This window comes from Ovis canadensis, chromosome 15 (genome assembly GCF_042477335.2).
Source record: "Ovis canadensis isolate MfBH-ARS-UI-01 breed Bighorn chromosome 15, ARS-UI_OviCan_v2, whole genome shotgun sequence".
NCBI classification, from domain to species: Eukaryota; Metazoa; Chordata; class Mammalia; order Artiodactyla; family Bovidae; genus Ovis; species Ovis canadensis.
In genome coordinates this window covers 58551206-58571002 of record NC_091259.1, presented here as the reverse complement: position 1 = coordinate 58571002, position 19797 = coordinate 58551206, and the positions used below count along the sequence as shown (strand labels likewise).

The window sequence follows — 19797 nt, the reverse complement described above, 5'->3', positions numbered from 1 at the left end:
TTTAAAGTCCGCTCTCTCCGGGGGATTTGCAAGGCGTGAAATATATAGAAACCACCCGAAAGTACTTTTCTGTCTAAGCACGTGTCTTCTTACCTTGGTGGGAGTCAGTTTCCGGGAACAGCGGCTTCTTGAGGCCCCAGAACCTGTTCCCGGGCTTCGGGAGGCGGAAGAGTAGTGCTTGGGGTCAGAAGGCGGAGGTTAGAGGACAAAATTGGCGGGAGAACGTTTTTGGGTTTTTTTTTGGTCCAAGATCTAAGGCAGCGGTGGCACTTCGAAGTCCGTTATCCCGGGTGAGGGTCATTCGGGTTTTCGATGGGGGGGAGAAAGGACAAAAGGGAGGAAGGGTGGCTATAAAGGAAGTGGACAGGACAGCGCATTCCGAGAAGCGGTGGAAGTAGCGGCTTAGGCTCAGGAATCTGAGAGCTGAAGAGTCTTGCCGGACTTCCACGGCCCCCAAACTGCTTCTTAGGCTCTCACGCCTCCGGATCCACTTCGCACATCTTCGAATTTTTTACTGTGCCCACACACTGCGTCCCCAGCTTCTACCCTTACGCCCGCCCTGTACAGCCTATTCACTATGCTGCACCCCAGCTTACAGTTTTCTTCTCATTTCCAGTACCCTGTTTTTTCTGTACATTGTACATCTGAAGTACACGTCTCAAGTCTGCGGTCCCTGCTTACACTTCACCCCGCCCCCCGGAGGTCCCGGCTGAATCTACAGCATAGATAGAGCTAGGATGTCTTGTGGGCTCACCTTATTATTAGATTGACCGTCAACTTCATTGGGACCATCTACATTTATTTAAAATGGGAATTATATTTATTATGTGAAACTGGGTACAAAGAATATTATAAACACCGATTGACATCATAATCTATTTGCATACTCATTTTTTAAGAAAGATAATATGAAACAAGTGGAATTTATCTGTGTCCTTTACTATCGGATTCATTACCCTTTCATTCTCCCTAGAAGCAAGTCCTATAATTAGCTGCGTATTCTCCCAGTCAGTTGAAAAAAAAAAAAAATAGTGTGTATTCAGTGGGCAGTACAAGTATTGTTCCATTTCCTTTTGTAAAGAACCTAAATGCTATTTTTCTATGTATAGTTATTTTTTTTATAACTTATTCTTTCACTATTTTGGGAGGAGGCAGTCTATCCATGTTTACATATATTTACGTCTAATTTATTCCTTTTAACTGTTATATAGTATTCCATATGATATAGAACATTTCATTCATCCATTCCTCAACTAGTGGACTTTAGAGTTTTATGCTTTTTGCTGTTAGAAACATTACATGTATCTTTTTATGCACAGGAGCTAGAGCTGCACTGTTTAAGTAAACCAGGACAGGTGGCTATTCTTGAAATATAGCTAGTCAGAATTAAGATGTGCTGGAAGTGTTTATGAGAGAGCCCATTTCCCCATATTATTGCCACTCCTTCATACTGTAGACTTTTCTATTTTTTCCAGTCTTAGAGAAACAGGTATTTGCACTTTCCTTATTATCGGTGAGGCTGAGCACTTTTTTATATGGGGTATTGATCATTCAGATTTTATCTTAATGTGAATTGTATGTTTATATTGTCTCCCTAGTTTTATATTGGACTGCTTGCCCTTTTCTTGCCGACTTGTAGTATTTAAAATTTAAAAACAGTAGCAGTTTGTGGCCTATTATTGGTTGATGAGTTTGTTGTGTTTGCCAGAAACTTCTGCACAATTCTGATTGAATTATATTGACCTAAGAAGTATTCTTTTCAGTGGCTATTTATTTATGCCTACTGTGTTCCAGCATCTCTCTGAAGTGTGGGAGATGATGAGCATGACAAAAATCCATATCCTCAAAGAGCTCACTGCTCAATGCAGGTACACACAGGATAAATAAGCTGGTGCCAAAAAAACAAGAACAACAGCGTATGCAAGGGCAGTGAAGTCAGAAAGCACTTAATCCCGTGAGAACAAGCAATTTGATAGATAGTGATCTTCATAAAAAATATTGTATATGTCTTATTCACCACTGTGTAACCTAGTCCAATGTCTGGTACCTGCTAGACACCCCCCTCCTCAAAATATTAGCTAAATAAAATATCTAAGATGGACAGCTTCAGAGTCCCCAAGCCTGGAGTGTAGTGTTGGGACTGGTTCAGTCAGATGTGTATATTAGTTATGAGAGATGGTGGAGTTTTTCCATCAAATCACAGGTGTATACTGGGAGTTTCTCCAAAACAGAGACCCTATCTATTTATTTATTTTTCTGTCTCCAGTATCTAGCAGAGAGTAAGAAAAACTGTTGAAAGTTCAGTGAGTTCCGATAATGAGAATAATCAGCTTTAGTTAATCTAAAGGCCTGGGGGGTGACTCAGGACTCACTCTGACCTCTTCTGTTTTTGAAGCCTTGGTACCATCTTGAATGTAACCCATGACCTTTAGAACGGTATTCATTAGACTTTGGTTACTGCTGTCACAGCAGCTACCTCACTCTGAGCATTCCATGACGGCTGACCATTTGGAGCCTAATATTTATGGTCATTCATTCAGCGGACACTGGTTAATCTGAAACTGTGTTTCTCCCTCTTAATGAGGATACAGAAATAAAACAAACATGAAGCCTGTCTTCCAAGAGCTTACAATTGGTCAAGGGACAAAAGACATATGCAGATCATTGTGATATAGAATTGAGAGAAGGGAGCTATCACTTTGAGGGCTGAGCAGAGTGGAGGTGACATGTGGCCATCAAATATGCATTAGATTTGTCAGCGAAAGAAGTAAAGAGCATTCCAAGCAGAGACAATGGCATGAACAAAGTCTCAGAGGTGGGAAAAAGGTTTCTTGATGGGAAGGACACAAGAGCATTATGACATGAGTATATCGAGGTCATGGACTCATTTCAGGGACCATATGAGTGAAGAAACGTGAGTGAAAGGGCAGGTAAATATTTGAAGAGAGATCCCATCTAAAGACATTCCGACAACTTTAAAACACCTCTCTCTGCTCAAGGAATTGTTGAAGTTAGGTGATGCACTAGGGTTCATTATACTAATATATGTGTGTGTGTTTGCATATATTTAAATTTTTCCATAAAAAGCTTAGCAAAAGACAAAATACAAGTTCCCACATGAACTTTTAAGATTAAATAAATAAGTAATTACGGTAAAACATCCCCTGCTGAAAGGAATAGTAGGAGATAAACCAGGAAATGGACAGATCTATGTTGTAGATGCTTTGAGGGGTCAAACTGAATTAAAGTTAATTTAGGCCTATCATAAAGCAAGGGATTTGCGTATGTCAGCAAGCCCTTAAAGATCTCTAGTAGAGAAGTAACTTAATCCAAGAAGATTCGTTTTATGGGAAGGGAAAAAAAACAATCTGTATCCCTTATTTAGTTGAATGTTTGTTGTACCTCTTTACTATGTGCTAGGTAGAATCTAGGGTTGTAAAGATGGATAATTTAAGGCATAGTTCATGCCTTGAGGGTTCAGCTTCATATAAATCCAACATCCACATGTTTATATATATATAATATATAGTATAATAATTCTATTTATAATATATATATGTTTTGTACTTGCTGCTCTATTGCATTCCAGTTATTTCACTTTTGTTGGAATTTCATCATCGACCCTAGATCTGCTCCCTGATCACCACCCCACCAACCCCATCATAGTCATCAGAAATAGTGACTGATGTACTGATGTAAATAACTCCTGTTACCAGAAAAACATTCAAGGCTTGTTTATTTTCCTTTTGTTCTCTTCTTCAGAAGTAACATGACGATTCCTTCTCTTCTGGAAGCTGATGGGACCAAAATATAGGCACCAAAGCGGTAACAGAAGAAATCTCAGGAGAAAGCATTTTGCCTTGTGCTTAGGACAGCTGCTGGGCCCACCATGGCTCCAGTGAGGATTAGCCACGTGGTGTCATTTTCCTCTCAGGTATGTTAATTAGCAGGCATGGTTTTTTCTTGGTGACTGAAAACAGTGAAAGAAAAAAAAGGAGACTTAGCTCCATTTCAGGAAACTCCCAATTCAACAGAAGAGCCATTGTCCCTTCTTTAGGAGTTCAGAGTCAAAGGCAGGAAATGCAGCACTTGCCTTCAGGTTGCTCTCAGAGCAATGCAGGATACATAAAAGCAGGCCTCAAAGGTAAAGAAGGAAGCAACCTCAGGATTCCACCCTTCTCTGGAGGCAGCTGGCAAAGCTATAGGCCCAGAGCCTATACCAGGGTCCCCAGAAGGGCAATTTAGTCACACTGATGTTGAGATCAAGCTAAGGCACTCAAGGTCATCCCTGACCTGTAAGGATAACACCACTGCCATCAAAGGGGATCTCAGCATCCCTCCTATGAATCCACTTCCAGGAAATCGCAGTTATCCCAGTTAGTGCTAGATGCTGGGCCCTGTCCTCCGCTGTCATCTTTCTATCCATTTCCCGCTCCTCCCCATGCTTCCCTTTATGTTACTCCAGTCTTTCTCAAGGGGTGCCATTGGTGTTTTGCATAGGAGAAGTCTTCGTTTTTATAGCAGTATCCTATGCCTTGTAAGATGTTTAGTATCCATGGCCTCCGGACCCTAGTGACAACAATGCTTCCTAGTCACTATGACAGTCAAAAATATCCCCACATTTCAGAAAGCCCCTTAGAGAATCTTTAAGAACTACTATGTCAACTTCAAGGTGAAATAAAAGAAAAATTACCGTTATCTTTCTTACCTACATGGTCAGCCTAAATGGTTTTCTTCATGGACTCAGCCTTATGAAATGCTAGAGGACATTAGCTCTCTTCTAATATTGTGATTTTCAAGCTGTACTCCTAGAAACCCCCTTCTGGAAGTTGAAGGGAAGAGCCACAAGTATGTCTCCGGGCTCCTCAACTAGTGCTTTAACCATAGCTTTACTTTTATTTTTGAAAATTTTTAAAATTATATGATAATGATAAGTAATATTGATAATTAGTATCAAAATATTTTTGAAAATATTTATTATTGAAAAAATAAATAATCTTTAGTGTAAAATTTCAGTTAAAAGGAAGGGTTTTATTGCTAAAACAAAAAAATAAGATCGAAGACCATGAGTCTAGTCTCCCCCTCCTTAACTTAGGAAGAAATTTAGATCCAGGGAGAAAAAGTAGTTTGCTCAAGGCCTTTCCACCAAAAAACACCTGACTTGGGTCAGAATTGAAAATTTTTAATCTCAGTTTTAATATTGTTGTCTTTGAACAAATTACTTTATCTCTAACCATCAGTTGTAAACTTAGAGTAAAAATCTTTGTGTTTCTAATCTCATAGGGTTACTTTGAAGATACATGTCTGTGAAAGCACCTTATAAATGAAATGAAACAGTCATCCCTCCATATGGATGGGTTCCATATCCCCAGATTCAGTCAACCACAGATCAAAAATATGCAGGGGAAAAAATATTCCAGAAAGTTCCAGAAAGCAAAACATGAATTTACCACATATTGGCAACTATTTACATAGTGTTTATATTGTATTTATAACTATTTACATAGCATTTACATTGTATTAGGTATTATAAGTAATCTAGAGATGAGTAAAGTACACAGAAAGATATACATACATATTCATTTTATATAAGAGACTTGAGCATCCACCGATTTTTATATACAGGGGAGTTCTGGAACCAATCCCCTGTGGATGCCTAGGAAAGACTGTAGTATTATGTGGTGGTTAAGAATTCTGAATTCAGACACCTAGGAGTTCCAACTTTGGTTGGTTATTTGGTCTTGTGGCCTTGGGTAAGTTTCTGAACTTAAGCGTCCGTTTGTTCATCTTTTAACTAAGAAGCAATGATAGTAACCACCTAAAGTTGTTATGAGGAGAATTAAATGAGGTAGTAGAAACCAAAGAAGAGATAAGCGATGTCTATAAATCCCTTGGTACTTGAGAGATGGACTCCTGTCTAAAGCCATTTCCATTAGGATCCTGGAAAGGTTTAAGAGTGTAGAGATCCCTCATTCATGGACATCCTTTTTTCCCTTGATGAGGTTCCTCATTTTCTCCTCCTCTTTCTGACTTAGGATCCCAGATATCCAGTGGAGAATTTGCTGAACCCAGACAGTCAGAGGGGACCGTGGCTCAGCTGTCCTCAGGACAAAAGCGGGCAGCTGAAAGTGGAGCTGCAGCTGGAGAGGGCAGTGCCCATTGGCTACATTGATGTGGGTGAGTGAGTTCTCCAAGGCCTGGGAACTACTGTGGGGAGCACAGGAGTACCATTCCCTCCCAGGGCTGCAGCAGTGTGTTTGAATGCAGTCTCGCTGAACAGCCTTCCTGGAGCAAGCCCTGCCTGGTGTGAAGGGAATATGTGGCCCTTGCCCCTGGGGCAGGCATTTGATATTGCTGAACCCTATGGATGCCATTCCCTTAGTTACACAGCATACCTGGCTTGCTTTGATCTGAGCGGTCTCGGTGAAGCCTTAGGACATTAACAAACCTAAGTGCCAACAGATAGAACTTGTATATGCCTCTAAATATTAGTGGTATATAGTGGTGGTCCAGTGGTGAAGGCTGTACTTCCACCACAAAGAGCTTTGATCCCTGGTCGGGGAACTAAGATCCTGCAAGCTGCACAGCACAGCCAGGAAAAAGGTAAAATTTAATTTAAAATTAAAAAAAAAAGTGTGTGTGTGTATATATATATATATATATATATATATATATATAGGGACTTCCCTGATGGTCCAGTGGTTAAGACTCTGTGCCTCGCATTTCTACTGCAGGAGGCGTGGGTTTTATCCCTGGTAGGGGAACTAAAATCTCATGTGCTGTGCAGTGCCGTCAGAAAATTAAAAACGGAAAATTAAAAATACAATTAAAAATAAATATCATGTCAGGAGGATCCTTGGAGATGAAGTGTGCAGGTTCATGCAGGAAGGCTCCACAGGAGTTTTGGGTTGAGAAGGCTGGTCTTAGAATTCTCTAGAAATAGAGAATTGACAAAGAGCGTCTGTCTCAGCTCTGTCAGGACAGAGAGACGTCAGTCTCCCTAGCAAGGATTTCAGAGAGAGACAGAGCTTAGCACTGCCCCCCCAGAGCCAGAGCACAGGGAAACTGTGAGTCTCTTGGGTCAGGGGAAAGTTTCTGGCTGGGAGGAACATGGTGAGCCTTCATTTAGCGGGCTGAGGTCCCGTCCCACTTCAGTTACTGGCTCACTGCTCGACCTCTCTGGGCCTCCCCTGAGCTCTAGAATGGAGGAATGTCCTCTGCCCACCGATCCCCTTGTGGGCAGTCAGGGGAGCCCGTCATCCCACCTTCACTTTGTCGCAACCTTCTGTCCCCAGGTAACTGTGGTTGTGCTTTCCTGCAAATTGACGTGGGTCGTTCCTCCTGGTCCCTGGACAGACCTTTCGTCACCCTGCTCCCTGCAACCATGCTGATGTCCCTGGCTGATTCAAAGCAGGGGAAAAACCGCTCAGGGGTCCGCATGTTTAAAGATGGTAAGGAGAGGGAGTTCCCTGGTGGTCTGGTGCTCCCAATGCAGGAAGCCTAGGTTCGATTCCCTAGTCAGGGAACTAGATCCATGTTGTAACTAAAAGATTCTGTGAGCCAAATAAATAAATATTAAAAAAAAGATGGTGAGGAGGGCAAAAGCAGAAATGAGAGACTGAGAGAGACAGTGGTAATGAAAAAGAGGGCTGTACCAGCTGGAAGGTGTGTACTATGGGAGGGAGCTTAAGCAGGGGCTCACTTACATCTGTGGGGGATAGGGTAATGAGTGAACCACTGCATAGTGTGCTTGTGTGTGTATTCTCTGTGATGACAATACCTGATAGAGGGACTGATACCTCTATCATACCTGATACCTGATAAAGATACTTATGAACTCTGATTTATATTTACACATAACATGTGATTCACTGAAGCCAGATATAGAACCCACATTTGTGATTAGCGTGTTTGTATAAATGTGTATAGGGCTTCCCCAGTGGCTCAGTGGTAAAGAATCTGCCTGCCAAGCAAGAGATGCAGGTTGGATCCCTGGGTTGGGAAGATTCCCCTGGAGGAGGAAATGGCAACCCACTCTAGTATTCTGCTTGCCTTGGAAGCCCCATGGACAGAGGAGCCTGGCAGGCTATAGTCCATGGGGTCACCAAAGAGTCGGATACAGCTTAGTGACCAAACGACAACAACAAATACACGTGTGTGAGTGTAGGAAAAATACTCCTGTAAGTGCAGGAAGGCTGTGTGGTGGTTGTGGTCCTGTTGTGTGCAGGGTTTCCCGAGTCCTCGTCACTGCGCATCTCTGTGTTCACTGGGTACTGCACAGAAATGCATGGTCTGATTCCTAGCCTCCAGGGACTTGCAGTCTAGGAAGGACTCATTCTTCTGTGTCTGAATTGGAGGCATTTGTAACGTTGTGAAGGAGAAGTGACCTGGGATACAAGGTGGGATACGAGATGAGGTACTCTTAGATCTGGGAATGGAAGATGAGAAGGGTTGGGAGTACTGGCCTGTGAGCCAGTGAGCAAGTATGTAGAGCAGGTAGTGCCTTGAGGGAGATTGAGGTCTCATGGTCCAGGAAGGGTGGATGTAGCTCAGCTGATCCACTGGACAAGTGGTCACCCCAGACTCCAACCCTCCGGCTACCCCCTGTTAAAACGAGACAGCGATAAGGTCTGTGGAAAGGTATGGACCGAGGATATAGTCGCGCTGGGAACAGCGTGGCACCAGGACAGAGGAGCGATGGTGGGAAGGCAAGGCGCTGGGTCTGAGAGGGCCCTGACTGGCCTGCGTGGTGCTGCCCGAACCTGAGCACCCGAGCCTGGGGGAGGGAAAGCCTCCAATCTCCCTTAGGGTGGAATTCACACTGTAGTCCCAGTCTTTCTTTCCTCTCCGCAATACTGACCTTCTCTCCCTTTCACCCAACCATTCATGCATTTCATTTCTCCCTCATTTCCTTCTTGTTTTCTCCTTAAGCTGATTTCCTGGCCCCAGCCTCCGGTGAGTCGTGGGATCGACTTCGCCTGAGCTGCTCCCAACCCTTCACACGTCATCAGCCCTTTGGCCTGGCCTTCCTGCGGGTGTGTTCCTCTCTGGACTCCTTAGACGACCCTGCGGAGGGTCCCTCTGTCCCTGTGAGCTCGGGGCTGAGCCAGGTATGTACCATGGGGGACTTAGCAGGTCCCAGCCTTTTCTGTTTCTAGTTAGGAAGCTGATGCTGATTGAGGGATTGATACACACATACATATACATTCAAATATGAATATAAGATCTTCCCTGATGGTCCAGTGGTTAAGAATCTGCCTTCCAGTGCAGGGCATGCCGGTTTGATCCCTCATGGAGAACTAAGATCCCACATGCTGCAGAGCAACTAAGCCTGTGCACTGCAATGAAGACCCAGCACAACCAAAAAGAAAAGAAATTAATTAATTTAAAAAAAAAAAAAAAAACAGGGCATCCCAGTGGCTCACTGGTAAAGAGTCCACCTGCCAGTGCAGAAGACAAAGTTCTGATCGCTGGTCTGGGAAGATTTCCACATGCCCACAGGGCAACTAAGCCCATGCACAACAACTGCTGAGCCTCTAGAGCCTGGAAGGTGCACCTACTGAGCCTGCATGTCGTAACTCCTGAGGCCCACACAGCCTAGAGCCCATGCTCCACAGCCAGAGAAGCCACTGCGATAAGAAGCCCGCACACTGCAGCTCAAGAGTAGCCCCTGCTCTCTGCAGCTAGAGAAAAACGCTCAGAGCAATGGAGACTCAGCACAGCCAAATAAATAATAAATAATTATTTAAGAAACCAAATGCTAACATAATGGGCTTGTGGCCCTTTCTCACAAATAGGCATGGACACCTTTCCTTCAGTCTCACACACGCATGAGCCAAGCGAGTGAGCCTTCGGTACAGTGTGCACAAAGCTGTTGGACCATTTGTTCCATTGTTATTCAGTCGCTGAGTCATGTCTGACTCCTTGCGACCCCAAGGACCACAACACACCAGGCTTCCTTGTCCTTCACTATCTTCTAGAGCTTGCTCACACTCATGTCCCATTCCGTTGGTGATGCCATCCAACCATCTCATCCTCTGTCATTTCCTTCTCCCTCCTGCCCTCAATCTTTCCCAGCATCAGGGTCTTTTCCAGTGAGTCAGCTCTTAGCATCAGGTGGCCAAAGTATTGGAGCTTCAGCATCAGTCCTCCAATGAATATTCAGTGTCAATTTCCTTTAGAATTGACTGGTTGGATCTCCTTGCAGTCCAAGGGATTCTCAAGAGTCTTCTCCAACACCACAATTCAAAAGCATCAGTTCTTTGGCACTCAGCCTTCTTAATGGTCCAATTCTCACATCCATACATGACTACTGGGAAAAGTTTTCTAGTTATCTATTTCTTCTAAGGCTGATCTGACTCCTCCTGGTTTCTTACCACTCATGTCTCCATTTATCTTTCCAAGCCAATACCCTCCACAATAATTCACTCACAAATATGAAGATGTAATCACACAAGGGTAAAGCCAGAGAATTGTAGAGATTAAAAAAAAATGCTTAGAGATCATCAAGCCACAACCCCATCATTTTATATCTCAGATAGGGAAATGTATGTATTTTAATTCACACAGAGCAGAGTAGGGACCGGAAGGAAGCCAGGTCTCCTGCCATTACATCACAGTGCTTCCTGTGCACACAGTACATTTTTTAGAATTTTGATTCCCAGGAGTGAACCTCACAGGTATCGCTCCCGTTGAGGTTACTGGAAAAAAACAAACAAGAGACCACACTTTGGGAAGAGAAGATGGAGTTGGAGCAGACAGAGTGGGAGAGAGGCTTTTGTCACACAGCCCTGGGAGAGGCCCAGAGTGCTGAGGCAAGGTAAAGCCTGAGCTTTGCTCTTCCCCTGTGGGAAGGGCTGAAAATGCAGGAGGATCAATGGAACAGTTCTCTGTGCTCTGCCAGGTGCCAGCAGTGTCCCTGTGGGTTCCGGAACCCTGTGGCCTGGCTAGTCAATAAAGTGGGAGCTCTGGGAGATTGGGACCTGTTTGTCTTGTTCCACCAGGCATTCCTGGCAGCTAGGACGGTGCCTAGAGCAAAGCAGACTTTCTAGTATAAATATTGATTATATAATAACCTTTCAGAGGGGAGTGGTAGGTAGGGTCACCATAAAATTTATCATCCAATCTGAGATACTTCAAGAGCCAAAAAGAATGCTATTAGTAATTATACTTAAGACGACAGACATAAAGCAGGGTGTCCCGGGCGAACTAGGACATTTGGTGTCCTTAATGATAGGCTAAATAAATGCTTCCTAGAGTCTTTTCCATTCTGGCCAGATATCTAAATTACTCTGCACCTTTAGGGCCATGGTGGGATCAAGCAGGAGGCAGTCAGCAACTCGGACTGATGTCAGACATTGAATAGCAAGAGCAGATGACACACATGGCAGGCCCTCTCTGATACCAGAGGGAGAGGAGATCCGGAAATATTTCTGTAAGAGAGGGCTCATACATGGAAACAAATGGATGGCACTCAGTTTTATAATTTAAGATGTCTCAAATGCCACAGACTTTTTTCTAATATGTCATTCTAATGGTATATTATTGTGAAAGCACTATATAAAGGCTTATTACCCTGTGAGGTAAGGTCTTTCATGATCATTGATTTTCCAGTTAGGAAACAGAAGCACAGAGAAATGTAATGGGTGTCCCAGGTCACTGCCAAACAAGTCCTGGACTGGATTGGAAGCCAGGCCACTAGACTCCACTTAGCCTGTGCTTCGAAGCTCGGTTTCTGATAAGACACATGCGTGCTCAGTCAGTGCAGTCCTGTCCAACTCTCTGCAGCTCTGTAGACTGCAGCCTGCCAGGCTCCTCTGTCCATGGGATTCTTCAGGCAAGAATACTGGAGAGGGTTGCCATGCCCTTCTCCAGGGGATCTTCCCGACCCAGGGATCGAACCCACATCTCTTTATGTCTCCTGCATTGGCCGGGTGGGTGCTTTACCACTAGCGCCACCTGGAAAGCCTTCAATTCCTGATTCTTAGTCTCCTTTATATAGTTAAAATTAGAAAACCATCTCTACATACCCATCTAGTAACCCTTTCTATTAGTATTCATTCTGAAATTTATGAGACAAGATAAAAAAGAAAAGAAAAAAAACCTGGAAAATTAAATATTTAAAAATTAATGTAAGTCCAAGATGAGATTGTAATGGTATATTAGGAAATTGTAAATGTGAATAAAAGTGCTACTTCTCAAACTTGTAGAATGAGGTCAAAGTCATACTTTACAAGAAAGATATATATATGTATAATTCCCTACAAGAAAGAAAGACATTTTACCTTTAAAAGAATTTGTGAGGGAATTCCCCAGCAGTCTAGTGGTTAGAATGTGGAGCTTTCACTGCCAAGGGTCCATTTCAGTCCCTGGTTGGAGAACTAAGATTCCACATGCTATGCAGTGAGGCCAAAAATAATAATAAATAAAATAATCTATGATAGAAGAAGGAGAGCTTAAAATTAAAGAATTTTTTTTTAAATTTAAGGGAAAAAAGGAAATTTGAAAAAAGATAAAAAGGAAAAAGCCACAGATGAATTGACACAGATAAATTGAATTTTGATAAATTAAGAATCTATAGCATACCACATGAATAAAATCTATGTAGAAATTATCCAGTACTTGATTATTGCCTATAGACATTTCTGAATTTAGAAGTCAAAAGGTTTATACGATATCTGTTGATAGTTATAGTGTCTGATGCCAGAAAGAGACATGGGATATCTATATATACATCTTTTTATAGATAGCTAGAGGTGGTAGCTAAAACTGGTAGGTTTTTAGTTGCAAGTGAGCAAAGTTGTTCACAAAATAAATCCTACTGGAATTTAAACATTTTAAAGAGAAAAATGACTGAAATATCCCCAAATAGTTCAAAATAGAACTATTTTTAAATTTAAAGAAATACCTATATATGTATAATTTGTTTCTCTCACATGGGTGAGAGATGAGTGATTTGAGTTTTGTACCTACGTGAATCAATTTTATATGTGTTCTATTCATATATGTAGAAATTTTTTAAAATATGTGTTTTTTGTTCAGTCACTAAGTTGTGTCTGACTCTTTGCAACCCCATGAACTGTATAGCATGCCAGGCCTCACTGTCCTTCATCAGCTCCTGGAGTTTGCTCAAACTCATGTCCACTGAGTTGTATACTTATGTATATGCGTGTGTGCGTGCTAAGTTGCTTCAGTCGTGTCGTGCTCTTTGCAGTCCTATGGACTGTAGCCCTCCAGGCTCCTCTGTCCATGGCAATTCTCCAGGCAAGAATACTAGAGTGGGTTACCATGTCCTCCTCCAGGGGATCTTTCCAACCCAGGGATTGAACCCAGGTCTCCCGCATTGCAGGCAGATTCTTTACCAGCTGAGCTTCCAGGGAAGCCCATGTATGTATATACATGTATACAAATTTGCATATAATATAAGTCCCATAGACCTGGTTTTCCCAATAGTTTGTGTCCTTTTATCTTGAGGTCTTTCAGGATCATAACAAAATCCTTAATACTGGGGATCTAAGTACACAAAATCACCAAATCTCACATCTTAGAGCTGGAAAAGTGTGTATAGAGACAAGCCAAAGTGCCATGTACAAGTTATAGCAAATACACTCCCTCACTGAAGCCCTGAGTTTGGTAGTGTCCCTGGCATTATGTGACAGTGCCCCCTGGTGGTGAATATATGTACTTCATATTCCTCCATTTTCTTCTCAGGGCTCTTTTGATGCTCAGGAGTCTGGTCCCAGCCCCTGGCTGGCTAATCCTTCCATCCGGAGGACATTCTTCCCGGATCCCCAAACGTACGTAACTGCCAGAGTGAGGTCTCTTGACCACTTCTCAGTTCTTTCTCCTGGAGGAGACTACCAGATCACTCACAGACACACAGGACCTGTCTGGGTTCTCTCAGCACACTCTAGGCCTCTCCCCATATATATATACACACACATACATACCATACCTGGCTTTCTTGGTTAGATGCTGCTGACCTGGGTGAGCAAAATGCAATTTCTGTTCTGAATGAAACCAAGTGCTCCCTGTTTCCCCACAGGACCACCAAGGAAATCTCAGAGCTCAGGAATATCCTAAACCAACTGCAGCCGGGGACTCTGGGGCGTTCAGCCTGCATGGTGCTTTCAGCTGCCCACAGGGCACCTCCAGCCCGTGTGGCAAACCCTGAAACCAACCATGCAGAGCCAGGTCCCACTCATCAGCACAGCGCAGGTGAGGCCCCATGACCTACCTTCTGCTCCTTACTTCCTTCCTTACTTCCAACACCCTCCTTCCTCCCTGAATGCATCGTTGCTACATAAGGATGGCTCACAAACAGGACTTCAAATGGAAGAAAAGATGGTGGTCAGTGTCCTGTTCCCAGAAGAAAAGTCAAATAGTGTATATAATTGAAAGAGCTCTGGCCCAGGAACCGAAAGTCCTTATCTCTTTGGGCTTCAAATCTTTTCCCTTCAAAGTGAAGGAATTAAACCAAATAGTATTTAGGTCTCTTGCAGTTTTAATGTTCTGTGAGTGAGCAAGGGAGGACAATTAAGTCGAGGTGGCAGTATATGGAGCTTCTTAGAGACATGAAGTAGGGGAGTAATGTGGTTTCACCACAGAGAGAGAAAGGATTAAACATTTTGGAGTTCCTATTTTGTACCAGATACTGCTAGGCACTTTTACTAGCTAATATTCACCACAAACTCATTTTACAAAAGAATCTGAGGCTACATATTCTAAGTTACACAGCTAATAAGTGGCAGAGCCAGGATTTGGACCCCAGAGTTCTTGTCCTTCTCACTATTCTAAACAGCCAGAGAGCAGAGACAAGTAGCATTCTCACTGTAAACCCTTGATTCCACTCGTTGCTTCATTAGGAAAAGTTTTTTTAAAGGAATGGTTTGTCATTTCAAAGAACTGAATGAATTAGTGAAATCATGAGTATATTATTTCATTGCAGAAATAGGGTACATTTTTTTTTTTGATAGGTAAGAAGTGGATTTATTTGGAGAGAAACACACTCCACAGACAGAGTGTGGGCCATTGCAGAGAGTGAGTCCAGCAGCAGAAACGGGGTACACTGGTTATCAGCTGTATAATAAATTACCCCAAAGTTTAGTGGCTGGAAACAGTATTTACTGTCTGACAATTTCTCGTGGGTAGGAATCCAGTGTGACTTAACTGGGTCTCAGGCTCTGGATCTGTCACAGGCTGCCGTCGTTTCAAGGCTCAGCTGGAAAGGATCTGCACCCTTGCCCCTCCACATAATTGTGGTAGGATTCAGCTCCTCGAGAGCTGTTGGATTGAGGCTCCCCTCAGTTCTGCCATGAGAGCCTCTCCACAGAGCATTTCACACTGTGGCAGCTTGCTCCCTTAGGGTGAGCCACCTAGAGGGCAAGAGACACAGGGCAAGAAAGGAGTCAGTGTCTGGTAACCTCATCACAGAAGTGCCATCCCATCACTTTTGCCATATTCTTTCTTTTTAAAGAAACATCTGCACTAGACGCTTTTTGTTTTTTGGCTTCACAGAGTCTTAGTTGCAGCACATGGGATCTTTGATCCCCCAACAAACTGGAACAGGCTCTTTAGTTGCAGCACGTGAACTCTCAGCTGCAGCATGTGGGATCTAGTTCACTAACCAGGGATCAAACCTAGACTCCCTGCATTGGGAGTGTGGCGTCTAACCATATTCTATTCATTAGAAGCAAGTTCCTAAGTCCTTCCCACACTTAAGGGGAGACATGTATATCAGGAAGCAGGAACCAGTGGGAGTCATTCCAAAAGCTGCCTACCACATGAGGAAGGATGTATGTTATCATTTTAAAATCGGGAGAACAGGGAAGGAGCTCATCTTTGGGGGGCACCCTACAGACTGGGTGTTAGAGCTATGAAAACACTTAAAATATAGTAAATGCTGGACTTCCCTAGTGGTCCAGTTGTTAAGAATCCACCTGCCAACGCAGGGGACACCGGTTTGATCCCTGGTCAGGGAAGATTCCACATGCAGCAAGGCAACTAAGCCCATGCACCACAACTACTGAGCCCGCATGCCTGGAGTTGTGCTCTGCAACAAGAGGAGTGACCGCTATGAGAAGCCCTCGCGTCACAATGACAAATAGACCTCACTCACCACAATTAGGAAAGGAGCACATGAGGCAACAAAGACCCAGCACACCCAAAAATAAAAATAAATAAAAATTTTAAAATATTATATATAGTAAATGCTGTATGTAGTGCTCCATAAGTTCTGAATAACTAGACAGATCGTTGTTGGTAGCTTTTGTTACTGTTCATTTGACAGATGTTAGTTGCACATCTGTATGTGCAAGGCTCTGGGCTAGGCGCCAGGGACACCACAATAAATAAAATAGCAGTGCTTCTACCCTGATGGAGAGATACGCATCCATGTCACACAAGGAAATCTAAAACTTAAAACTGTGATAAGTACTTCAAAGGCAAAGCATAATAGGATGACCAGACTTAGATGAGAGAATCCTGCCTCACAGAAATTAGCGTTTCATCTAAGACTTGAAGAGCAAGAAGGAATTGACCAGGGAAGGGGGATAGAATATTCTCAAAATAAGGAATTTTGTATGTGAAGGGCCTTTTATTAATGAGATAGATTTAATGAGTGTTTCTAACACAGAGCCCAGATCAGAGGAGCAGAACGCAGAGAAGGACGTGGGCAGGACGAAGAGGAGGAAAGTGGGAGCCCGCAGGTAAGTAGGTCAACCTGAAAGCCCCAAATCACCTCCCCAAACCTCCTGTCCTTCGGCACCTGCCCACCCCCGACTCATGTTTCAGTTATGCTAGAGAGCACCCTGGTGTCTGGTCTTGTTCTCATGGTCTGGACTTGCAAGGTAGCAAGAGAAAAGATGTCCTTGCCTGCATGGTGTCAGGCATGGAGCTAGACAAGGAGGTGGCCCTGGAAGTGAACCAGAAATGAAGACAAGTGCGCTATATCTCATGGGCTTCTTTAAAATTTAACTTGTTTTCTGCTTCAAAGGACACCGTCAAGAAAATTAAAAGACAGCCCTCAGAAAAAGGCGGTTAATTTGCATATCGTGTATTCAATAAGGGGTTCATATCTAGAAATAAAGGAACCCTTCAGTTCAGTTAAGTTCAGTGGTTCAGTTGTGTCTGACTGTTTGGTTCCCCATGGACTGCAGCACACCAGGCTCCCCTGTCCATCACCAACTCCCGGAGCTTGCTCAACCTCATGTCCATTGAGTCGGTGATGCCATCCAACCACCTCATCCTCTGTCATCCCCCTCTCCTCCTGCCTTCAATGTTTCCCAGCATCAGGGTCTTTTCCAGTGAGTCAATTCTTCACAACAGGTGACCAGAGTATTGGAGTTTCAGCTTCAGCATCAACCCTCCCAGTGAATATTCAGGAGTGATTTCCTTTAGGATTGACTGGTTTGATCTCCTTGCAGTCCAAGGGATTCTCAAGAGTCTTCTCCAACACCACAGTTCAAAAGTTGTAAGGAACCCTTACAATTCAGTATTAAAAGATAACCTCATTTTTTAAATGGACAAACAGTATGTCAGAGTGTGTGGGAATAGAGGAGTAGGGAGTGACTACAGATGGGCTCAGGGTTTCTTTTGGGGGTGATAAAAATATTCTGGAGTAAGCTGTAATGGTTACATGACCTCGTGAATATCCTACAACTACTGAATAATATATTCTAAAAGGGTGAATTTTATGAGATGTGTATTATGTCTGTAAAAAAATAATAAACCGGAAGGCAGTGATAGAAGCTCTGTTCTCAGATATTCAAAGATTAAATGACTTCCCTCAAGCCTGATACTTGATTAAATGACTTCCCTCAAGTCAAGTGAGCAAACCAGGACCCCAGCCCAGGGCTTCTGGCTCCACAGCAGCACGTCTGCACCCTTTCACCCTGGTTTGAGGCTCCTTCAGCCCTGAGGGCCTCTTGCTAACAGCTGGTCTTTAACCATTCTTTCTCACAGGCCTGTATCCAACTCAAACTCTCGGCCAAACAAGCAGAGGCCAGCAAAGGCAGGCCAGAGAGAACACCTGCGGCCCCAGGCCCGAAGCAGCAGAGCCCAGGAGAGTGGGTGGTGCCCCATTTGTGCAGGTGAGCTGCTCTGGCACAGGGGTGGTTGAGGGGGTACTGGGCGTCCCTTGAGGGAGGAATAGGAGATCTGGGAGAGCTGCCAGGAACCAGGTGAACTTGGGCCTCGGGCCTCTGTCATCTGCAGTTCTGTACAAGTCTGTATTGAGCTCCTCCTCACGTTGTGTTCACCAAGCTGAGGAAGGAACCTCGGCTCTGTCCTCAGGAGAAACGTGAAACAAAGCAAACTACAACGCTATCAGCGAGGACCCAGAAATTCGTTCAAAACTTCTGCCTCCGTGACCAAATTCTGCTTCCCCTTAAGTCTCTGTTCAGGTGGTTCTTATTTGCCAGGTCTTCTCTGACCTCAGATACTCTCTCCCACTGAGCTCCTGCCGCGTTCTCTGATTCTCCTGGGCTTAGCACTTCTCACCCCGTGCTTTGTGACAGTTATTTGTGGTCACAAGTTATCTTTACCCCTAGACGCCATAGTCCATGAGGACAGGCCTGGGCTTACATCCCTCAGAGCCTCGCACAGTGTCAGGCACATAGGACATACTCAAAATATGTTTGTGACTGGATGTCATCAGGTGTCAAATATTCAACCCTAGTAAAATTTTCCTGTGAAAACAGCCGCATTTTGCCAGCAGATGTTCCCTTCAGGCTGCGTGGGGTGACCTCCCGCCCAGGAGTGGGCCCAGGGTTCTTACCGCCTTCTTTCTTTCCCCCTCAGGCTCCTTCAGCATTGACATGCTTCCCCAGCACGCTGCTACTTGTGGAGGGGCCTCCCCGCCTCCCCCAGCCTCTCCCGCCTCATCACCATCTTCGTCTCCGCACGTACTGTGGGTTTCCTCCCCGGAGAGCTCGCCGCCCATTTCCTGGGTCCAGTGTCCTATCTGCGAGTTGCCGTTCTCGGCAGGAGAAATAGAAGAACATGCCAGCACGTGCGGGGAGGTCCTTCAGGCCTGAGCCATGAAGTCCTGCGGCCTTGGCCCCCCTCTGCCCTCTGTGACAGAAACCGATGAGGGGCTCTCTTGGCAGCTGGGAGGGGCTGACGAGGCCAGGCCGCCCCCTGTCCTCCTCCCGCTCGTTCCCTTAGGACTCTATGCCTGAGGGCACCTCCGGGCCCAGCCTGCTCCGCACTCCCGGTTGTCAAGGCTTCTGTCGCCATGGCACCCTGCTCTCCCAAGGACAGCTCCATGTGTCTCTTCTTTGGGACTTCTGGGATAGAATTGGTGAGCTCTCAAGGGCTTCAGGACACAATCCAGAACATCTTCCCCTCAGTGAGTGGTGTGTATCCTCGTGCCCATTTTCTTGAGAGGAAAATTGAGGCCCAGTGGGAAAAAAAAAGCACTACCCTACAGATAAGATCCTGTGGTGTCCTGGGAAAAGTGAGAGTGATTTTTGAGTGACCTTCAGCGCCCCATGAACTGTACTCTCAGTATCCTTTGGGACTTTCCTCCCTAGGATAATCAGGTAATAGTGTTGCTATGTGTCTTTAAGCAAATTATTTATCTTGGGTCCAGAGTTAACCCTGAGTAACAACAAAAAAATCCCATCCTCCTCTTGAGTTTTATGGGAATCAGACAGACTAAACACTAAGGAGTGGCTGGCTGTGGAACCCTGGGCAGATCCCAGGCCATATCAGCACACGGGCTGTTGGACCAGAAGGTCACTAAGGTCCCTTCCACCTGTGGTTTTCTAAAATATATTCCTACCTTTTGAGCATCTG

General features: G+C 44.3%; 1 protein-coding gene across 2 annotated transcripts; it reads left to right on the top strand.

The window, feature by feature from the left end:
* Positions 1 to 10: 10 nt before the first annotated feature.
* Positions 11 to 19793, top strand: XNDC1N (XRCC1 N-terminal domain containing 1, N-terminal like). Of its 2 annotated transcripts, XM_069553459.1 has the most exons (10): positions 11 to 290; positions 3763 to 3934; positions 6036 to 6177; positions 7296 to 7451; positions 8932 to 9110; positions 13711 to 13796; positions 14045 to 14217; positions 16634 to 16706; positions 17962 to 18089; positions 18799 to 19793. In XM_069553459.1, the coding sequence occupies exons 2-10, from the start codon at positions 3890 to 3892 to the stop codon at positions 19032 to 19034; spliced, it is 1218 nt and encodes a 405-aa protein (XP_069409560.1). In that variant the 5' UTR covers positions 11 to 290; positions 3763 to 3889; the 3' UTR covers positions 19035 to 19793. The 2 variants fall into 2 exon arrangements, with proteins under 2 accessions (XP_069409560.1, XP_069409561.1); XM_069553460.1 differs by lacking the exon at positions 7296 to 7451 and having other exon boundaries at positions 43 to 290.
* Positions 19794 to 19797: the final 4 nt, after the last annotated feature.